This window comes from Chanodichthys erythropterus, chromosome 16 (assembly GCF_024489055.1).
Source record: "Chanodichthys erythropterus isolate Z2021 chromosome 16, ASM2448905v1, whole genome shotgun sequence".
Taxonomy (NCBI): domain Eukaryota; kingdom Metazoa; phylum Chordata; class Actinopteri; order Cypriniformes; family Xenocyprididae; genus Chanodichthys; species Chanodichthys erythropterus.
In genome coordinates, this window is record NC_090236.1 from 11,891,706 (window position 1) to 11,901,294 (window position 9,589).

At 36.4% G+C, this 9,589-nt stretch overlaps 1 protein-coding gene across 4 annotated transcripts in view; it reads right to left on the bottom strand.

Moving 5' to 3' along the window:
- The window catches only part of LOC137002443 (microtubule cross-linking factor 1), a 74,380-nt gene extending 66,203 nt beyond the window's left edge, over positions 1–8,177 (bottom strand). For all 4 annotated transcript variants that reach the window (XM_067362078.1, XM_067362077.1, XM_067362079.1 and 1 more), the window contains exons 1-2: positions 7,135–8,177; positions 83–307 (exon numbers count right to left, since the gene is read on the bottom strand). In XM_067362078.1, the coding sequence (XP_067218179.1) occupies positions 83–307; positions 7,135–7,878 (969 nt within the window). In that variant the 5' untranslated portion in view covers positions 7,879–8,177. The remainder of the gene's footprint in view (positions 1–82; positions 308–7,134) is intronic.
- Between the last annotated feature and the right edge of the window lie 1,412 nt (positions 8,178–9,589).

Sequence of the window (9,589 nt, forward strand, 5' to 3'; positions counted from 1 at the left end):
TATCTTACACACACATCAGATATTGAAGAAAATATTTGACCTCACACATTTAAAATGTTTCCATTCCCTATGACAAAAACACCTTTAGGTCCTGCTCCAGACCACGTAGAAGCTCTCCGTCGACGTGTCCGGTCTGAGCTACACGCAGACTCTTCTGTTCTGCCTTGCGCAGGCGATACTGAAGGATCCGGCAGTTCTTGTTGGAGCGGTCCAGTTCCCTGCGTAGTTCCTGGAGCTGGTACACCTCTTCCTCCAGGTAACTGTCCCTGATCTCCTCCATCTCTGCTCGCAACTCGTCCACTTCATCCTAAAGAAAACCAAATCAGGATTAGAATCCGAATGAACAGCAGAATGGGAATCGGGATTAGAAACCAAAAGAGAATGAGAATCAGAATTTAGAATGAAAATCGGAATGTGGATTAGAATCAGAATCAAGACTGAAATCAGTAAAAAATTCAGAATTGTACTCAATCAGAGTTTAATTAAAATTTTATCTGATTATGGATTGAATTTCCACTGAAATTATTTTCTGTAGGATTAAAATCAGTATAAGAATCAGAATGAACAGCAGAATGGGAATCGGGATTAGAAACCAAAAGAGAATGAGAATCAGAATTTAGAATGAAAATCGGAATGTGGATTAGAATCAGAATCAAGACTGAAATCAGTAAAAAATTCAGAATTGTACTCAATCAGAGTTTAATTAAAATTTTATCTGATTATGGATTGAATTTCCACTGAAATTATTTTCTGTAGGATTAAAATCAGTATAAGAATCAGAATGAACAGCAGAATGGGAATCTGGATTAGAAACAGAAATAAAATGAGAATCAGAACTTAGAATGAAAATCAGAAAGTGGATTAGAATCGGAATCAAGATTGAAATCAATAAAAAATTCAGAATTGTAGTCAGAATCTAAAATGTATCTGATTATGGACTGAATATGCACTGAAATTATTTCTGTAGGATTAAAAACTGGATAAGAATTAGAATGAGAATCAGAATGAACAGCAGAATGGGAATTGGGATTAGAAACCAAAAGAGAATCAGAATAGGAATCAGAAGTAAGAATGAAAATCAGAATGTGGATTAGAATCAGAATCAAGATTGAAATCAATAAAAAATTCAGAATTGTAGTCAGAATCTAAAATGTATCTGATTATGGACTGAATTTGCACTGAAATTATTTTCTGTAGGATTAAAATCAGTATAAGAATCAGAATGAACAGCAGAATGGGAATCTGGATTAGAAACAGAAATAAAATGAGAATCAGAATTGAAATCAGAATTTAGAATGAACATCAGAATGTGGATTAGAATCAGAATCAAGATTGAAATCAATAAAAAATTCAGAATTGTAGTCAGAATCTAAAATGTATCTGATTATGGACTGAATATGCACTGAAATTATTTCTGTAGGATTAAAAACTGGATAAGAATTAGAATGAGAATCAGAATTAACAGCAGAATGCGAATCGGGATTAGAAACCAAAAGAGAATCAGAATAGGAATCAGAATTAAGAATGAAAATCAGAATGTGGATTAGAATCAGAATCAAGATTGAAATCAATAAAAAATTCAGAATTGTAGTCAGAATCTAAAATGTATCTGATTATGGACTGAATATGCACTGAAATTATTTCTGTAGGATTAAAAGCTGGATAAGAATTAGAATGAGAATCAGAATGAACAGCAGAATGGGAATCGGGATTAGAAACCAAAAGAGAATCAGAATAGGAATCAGAAGTTAGAATGAAAATTAGAATGTGAATTAGAATCAAAATCAGGAATGAAATCAGTATAAAATTCAGAATTGTACTCAATCAGAGTCTAAATGTATCTTGATATGGATTGAATTTGCACTGAAATTATTTTCTGTAGGATTACAATCAGAATAAGAATCAGAATGAAAATCAGAATAAACAGAAGTCATGGATATAAATTGGAATAAAAATCAAAATTAGAAACAGAAGGAGAATTAGAATTAAGATTAGAACCAGAATGAAAATGAGAATCAGAATCAGAATGAGAATAAGAATCAGAATTAACACCATGATTAGAAACAGAAAGACAATCAGAACTGGAACCAAAACTAGAATGAAAATCATCAGAACTTGAATCAGAAACAAGATAAGAATCAAGTTAAAAAATAAAAAAAATAAAAAACTCTATTCCTTATATTCCTGTAAAATTACTTTTAAAATCCAAATGAAAATCAGAATCAAATTAAACATTAGACTAAAAGCCAGAATGAGAATGGTGCAAAGAAAAAGAATGAGAATCAAAACCAGGATTAGAACCAGAATGAAAATAAGAATCAGAATGAACATCATGATTATAAACAGAAAGACGATCAGAATAAGAATCCTCATTCAGAATTCTAATTTAATTGGTCTGATTTTGTAATGTAATAGAACTGAAATCACTTTCTGAAATCACAAGAACAACCTCCCTACTAGAAGGGAAGACACTTCAAAAAAAAAAAAGAAAAAAGAAAAAAGACTGCTGGTAAAGAAATGTAGTCATCAGTGAAACTCCTGTCCTGAACTGTAATGAATGAGAGTCATTTGTGACGCCTCATTTCCCAGTAAATACTGCACCATGCCTCAGCGAATTCAGTGTAAACAAGCTTGAGGAAGAAAGACAGACAAACAAAGACAGCGAAGGAGAGACAGACACTGACAAACAGCCCAAACACAATGACCTTCACTGTATGTTGGGGACAGTGTCATGTGACAGCAGCACTATATGGATGCTCCTGTCAAACATGAGTTATGGTGGACTAAATGATTAATGTCACACAGCATGAAGCTGTTTAAATTGCTGCTTGATTGATTAATTATTGGTGCATACATTCTACAGAATTACTTATAGAGAGATATACAGATAGAGAGATAAGCACACAGATGGAGGCAGAGGGGTGCACATCTGCTTTAGGGAGACTCCAAACACACGGTCCGGCGCAGGGTCAGGAGGGACGCGTGTTCGCGAACGGCTCCTGCGGGGGACGCACAGCCACTAAAGCGGATTAACACGCCGTCTTCAGAGATAAACTTATGAAAATCCTATTTGTGACAGCAGCCGAGCCCTGGCGCATCTGACAAATAAGATAAATCATTTATGGAATTATGCTAATTAGGCCTGCCTTCATCTACCCATCACACTTCACACAGAGAGCGAAGACTGTGATGCGTTTCCTGCGGGAGTTTTGAGGGTCTTTCTGAAGCGTGTTGGTTGCATCTGCACTCTGTGGACTGATGTGACCTAAAATCAGATTTACGAATCTAGATCTTGCTCTCCTCACAGTATCGCCCTGCACCTTAACTCATGGTTTTTGTGTATATATAGGCTTAAAACTAGGGGTGTAACGGTACCCGTACAGTACGGACGTCACAGTTCGGTTCATTCAGTTAGACAATGAATACAGTCACCGGCGATCCACACTCCAATCCAGAAGGGGGCGTGCGGTGTAATACAACACTGTTTGCTAACCGCCACAACAAGTCTGCTTAAAAAATCAAGTCATTTAGATGCATGCATGCGTTGAATTCTGCGCTCACGGACAAAAGAGAACACTTTGAAAAGCTCGTGTTCTCAAAGTTCTTAATACACTATAGGACGCTGTAGTGTACCAGCTAGGGGAGTAAATGCTGCTAGGTGGAACAAACTGTAATTTGCACTACTGTCTGTTCCAAATAAATGAAAAGAAGCCTAGCATTGTGGATTTGTTTCTTTTGACTGGTCAAACTTTAGTTTAGAGTCCAGATCTCACTATTAACTAGTTGCTTATTAGCATGCATATTACTAAGATATTGGCTGTTTATTAGTACTTATTAATGCATTATTCTGCATGACCATATTCTACATCCCTTAATCCTACCCAATTCCTAAACCTAACAACCTTAATAAGCAGTAATTAGGGATTTATTGAGGCAGAAGTTAATAGTCAGTTAATAGTAAAACTTGGACCCTAAATCTAAAGCGTGACCATTTTTCCTATTGTACCAAAATCGTACTGAACCATGACCCCAAAACCACTACATTATATAAAACAATGTTGTTTTATACAATGTATTCTCCATAAGTTACTTTGTTCAGCACTTTGGTTAGCTTAGCTGTGTCTGAATGTGCTATAAATCTATTTTACCTATATCATGGTATCTTGGAGTACCTTAGTACAATCAATGGCACTGTCAACTGATACCATCACAGCTTTTCTTGTATGGGATTTTGTAACACGCGTATGCTTCTCCAATGTACTTCAATAATAAAAAGCATTGCATTGCCATGGTACATGTCCAAAAAAAAAAAAAAAAAAAACATGGTAGTGTTATGTTACTTTTAAGTATTTATCAACTTTGCACTGTAAACCTGAATAGGTTCTAAAAATTTGAGGCAATCAGTCCAAATCAATACACTTAAATTTTCATGTAACCTCAATGTGAATATTTTTATTAGTGTAAAGTTAGCTAGCTATAACAAGCTAATTCAGAAAAGGCTAACTTGCTAATATGCTAAAATGTTAACAAAAGCATACATAGCACTTGCTGAATGAGTGCAGCAATATAAAACATTTAACATACTTGCTCTCAAACCAAGCCGCATGCACCATGATGGTCACTATGATGGCAAATTAACAGAAACTCTTCTAAATTAGCATAACAAAACATTAATCACTACTAAATCTCCCACTTAACATTAATGTTGCACAAAAAAACATTATATAACACTTAATTTTAGCATTTACTCTCCCTTTCAAGTGTCATGGCAAAGCATGCTGGGAAATCCCAGCCCAGTTTCAGTTTTGTCTAAGAAATAAGTTCATAAAACTCGAAACAATGAAACAGTTCAGTCTACTTAAAATATATAAATTCTGTTAACTTGAAAGAAAAAGAAAGTGCCAAATACTCAAAAAAGTTAATCTGACTGAATTAATTTGTTTAAAGGGTTAGTTCATCCAAAAATGAAAATGTTGTCATTTATTACTCACCCTCATGTCGTTCCACACCCGTAAGACCTTTGTTAATCTTCGGAACACAAATTAAGATATTTTAGTTGAAATCCGATGGCTCAGTGAGGCCTTCATAGGGAGCAATGACATTTCCTCTCTCAAGATCCATAAAGGTACTAAAAACATATTTAAATCAGTTCATGTGAGTACAGTGGTTCAATATTAATATTATAAAGCCACGAGAATATTTTGGTGTGCCAAAAAAACAAAATAACGACTTATTTAGTGATGGCCGATTTCAAAACACTGCTTCAGGAAGATTCGGAGCACAAATGAATCAGTGCATCGAATCTGCTGTTCGGAGCACCAAAGTCACCTGATTTCAACCGTTTGGCATTTTGACACGCGATCTGAATCATGATTCGACACAAAAGATTCATAACGCTCCGATGCTTCCTGAAGCAGTGTTTTGAAATCGGCCATCACTAAATAAGTCGTTATTTTGTTTTTTTGGTACACCAAAAATATTCTCGTGGCTTTATTATATTAATATTGAACCACTGTACTCACATGACCTGATTTAAATATGTTTTTAGTACCTTTATGGATCTTGAGAGAGGAAATGTCATTGCTGGCTATTCAGGCCTCACGGAGCCATCAGATTTCAACTAAAATATCTTAATTTGTGTTCTGAAGATTAACAAAGATCTTACGGGTGTGGAACGACATGAGGGTGAGTAATAAATGACATTATTTTCATTTTTGGGTGAACTAACCCTTTAATTTAAGTTTGTCCTACTCAAACCAATGAATTATTTTGAGTGTTAGAGCCTGTCCACATGGAGATGCGTTTAGCTGTACACGTACAAAATTTTGTATCGTATCTGCGTTTCATCCAGACGGATCCGGAGTTTTGGGAGCCTGAAACCGCTATTTTTTGAAACCGGGTCCCAGATTGGATAAATCTGAAAACGACACCCTTGTGTTTTCATGTGTTCAGCCAATCCGTATATTTTGTGAAATTATGATGTCATCACCCCACGTCTCAACCCTAGTCAGACACCGCTACGTCACGTAACAGCAACAACAACAATGGCGGACTACATTCTTGTGTTCGTGCCGCAGAAGCTACTGAGCCTATTAGCTTTACTAAAGCTTGTATACAAGGTTCATGCACATTATTTTCCATTTTTAGTATATCTCTGTGGCAGAAGTACAGCGCCACATACTGGTCTGGCATGCATACTACATCGTTCGGAGTCGGTTTCAGTGGTTTCGTGTGCACACAGATATTTCTGGAGACGATTTTTCTTTTTTTTAGAACGAGGAAAAAAAGATTGGATAGGGAAAGCTCAGCCTTTGTGTGGATGTGGCCTTATTGTTTATAGTGTGGCATCAAATATCCGTAAAAAGAATAAACACTAAAAAGATTCAGCACTTTCAGGGACAAATGATGCTGCACTACTGTTAGTCTAAGAGGTGTAAATGAGTAGGGTGAATTTCAAACATGAGCGAGAATATGAAGAGGGTCATCATGTGATAAAACTAATCACGGTGCAAAACTCTCACATGGATTTACAGCAGAAGCTCAACCCATAATCCTTCTGAAGAACACTAGACATTAATCTGAAAATACAAATAATATATATATATATATGTATGTGTCAACAATTTTGGAAACTTTTTTTGTTGAAAACACATATACTATTAAATTATATATATATATTTGTATATACTATTAAAATTACTCATCAATCTTTTGACAATACTATATAAAATTAAATTATTATTATTATAAAAAACTACAATATGATTTTAATAATAATATAATATTAATATTATTAATATAATATAATTTTAATGTTATGTGTTTATAATATACAGTATATATATATATATATATATATATATATATATATATATATATATATATATATATATATATATATATAAAGTTATATATATATATATCAAAGTTTCACCACTGCTACTGTTACACCATTGTACTACCACAGTACTTTTGTGTTAGGATTGAAAGCATCATCTTTGGGAAAAGAAAAATAAAACTCCTGCATTGCAACATCACGCCATAGTGATGTATTGGATGATGATATTGAAAATTCAAAGTCACTTTTAAGAACACCATGGTATCATAGCAGGTTTTGGAGAGTGTTTGGCTCACCTTGAGGTAGTCATTTTCCGATCGAAGGTCTTCGATTTCCCTCAGCAGTTCCTCCTGGGCCATTTCCTTGCCCTCCGTTTTGAATTGTGCGTCTTTATCCGCTTTGCATTTGTCCGCGTGCGCACCGGGCGCAGGTGCAGCCTGAGATCCTCCCGCTCCGAGCGCCAGCGCGCGCACGCGAACCCCGGCCGCCTGCTCGCTCGAACCGGAGCCGCTGCCTGACTCCGCATCGCTACTGGCGGCCTGAACGAGTCTTTGCTCGTCGGACAACGGCTCAGAGGGGCAGTCGGATAAATCCGAGCTGCTGTCCGTCTGACAGACGCCGCGTCCGGTGGGCACGCGTATCGGAGCCAGCCTCCCCTTGCTCTTGGGGATCTGCGGAGCGGCGGTATCAACCGCTTTGCACGCCGGTTTCGGTTCGGATACTGCATGCTGAGTGACCTTAACGGCCTTTTTTGTCGCTGAGGGTTTGATGTTGCTTTTTGCAGGTGCTGATGCGGATTTGTCCTTCGCGCCCGGGACGGTGCGTCTCGGAACGCGGCTCTGAGGCGTCACCGGCGCGGCGGACGATTGCTGCTTGTTGAATTTGGGGGATTTTGGCACGATCGGTTTGGCCGTTCGCGAGTGGACATCCTTCAGGACGGGTCTGGCAGGGGACGGCGCGCGGTTTAACCTCTTCTTCTCCACCTGAGGATGAGGATGATGGCTCTGCGGTTTGGTGTCGGAGCCATTGGAGCTCTCCATTATACAACCTGACAGACGGATCCAGCCGCGCGCTTCTGTCTCATCACTTCAGATGGACGCGCGCCCGTAATTCACTTGCCATCACAGAGTCGTTCCTCGCGCTTCCGAACGGAATACGGTGGATGATGTGGGGTCAAGTGAGAATCTCCGTGGTTCTGTGCGTTGAATCAATCCGTCCGTCCATCCCTCCCCCGGGATTACAGTACTCCCATCTCTCCCTGCTGTCCTCTCCACCTCCTGGCCGCCTCTCTCTCCCCCCCGGCTGACGGGAAAAATCTGCAGCCGCTGCGGTCTGACGCTCCCCGTCCTTGTCTTAGGTCTCGTGGAGCGCATGCGCCTGTTTTTCACACACAAGCACGGGCACACCCCTCCTCGCGCTCCGGTACCGGTCAGGCACGCGTGCGTACGCGTGGAGACGCAATGAGCAGCGCACGCGTGCACACACAAATCACTATAGCAGAGAAACATGGAGAGAAAGGACTTTTTTAATCATTAGGTGTAAAAAAATAAATACTATTTTAGTCATTTTAAAATATGATATATTATAATAAACAATATTTTGAATAAAAACAAAAACAGATACATACAATCCAGGGAGTCTTTCAACAGAATACTACAAAACAACACCATTTTACTGCTATATGTTGAAAAAAAAAAACAATGATGTTAAATGATAAATTAATTGAATATTTTATTAGATTTTGATCTAATGCCAAGATGCTGTTGCCATTTGAGTTGAATTACTTATATCAAGGCACACTTACACACACACACACATATATATATATATATATATATATATTTATATTTATATATATATATATATATATATATATATGCACTGATATATCGGCCAACAATCAGTATCGGCCGATAAAAGCAAATTATCGGTTTAAATAACAGCCGATAGTCAGGACCGATATATCCTGTCAAATCAAAAGAGGGCAGGGAAATGCACTGAATTTGTGCTTTGTGTAAAGAAAATGCTAATAAACCAGTTTGATGTTTAATATTATAGTAATTATATGAATTATTAACAAAGTTAAGAAAAAATATAAATTTAATATTCAGAGTTTAGTTAATGTTTTAATATTTATTTGAGATACTCAGTTACTCTGAAACAAGTTGATGAAATGGAGAGAAAAGTTTTATTTCTAGCATTTCTTTTAAAATATAATTAAAAATATGACTAATTATCAATTATAATGAAATTAACCTAAAAGAAGGTATAAAAAGCAGAACCCCCAAACATTTGGTATCGGAAATTTAGTATCGGTCCATCTCTAATTATATATATATATATATATATATATATATATATATATATATATATATATATATATATATATATATATATATATATATATATATAAACATACACACACTACCGCTCAAAAGTTTAGGATCGGTAAGATTTTTTATATTTTTAAAAGAAGTTTCGTCTGCTCACCAAGGGTGCATTTACTTAATTAAAAATACAGTAAAAACAGTAATATTGTGAAATATTATTACAATTTAAAATAACTGTTTTCTATCTGAAAATATTTTAAAATGTAACTTATTCTTGTGTTGGCAAAGCTGAATTTTCAGCATCATTACTCCATTCTTCAGTGTCACATGATCCTTCAGAAATCATTCTAATATGCTGATCTGCTGCTCAAGAAACATTTATTGTTTACAATTGTACAAAATATTTGTGTACAAATTTTTT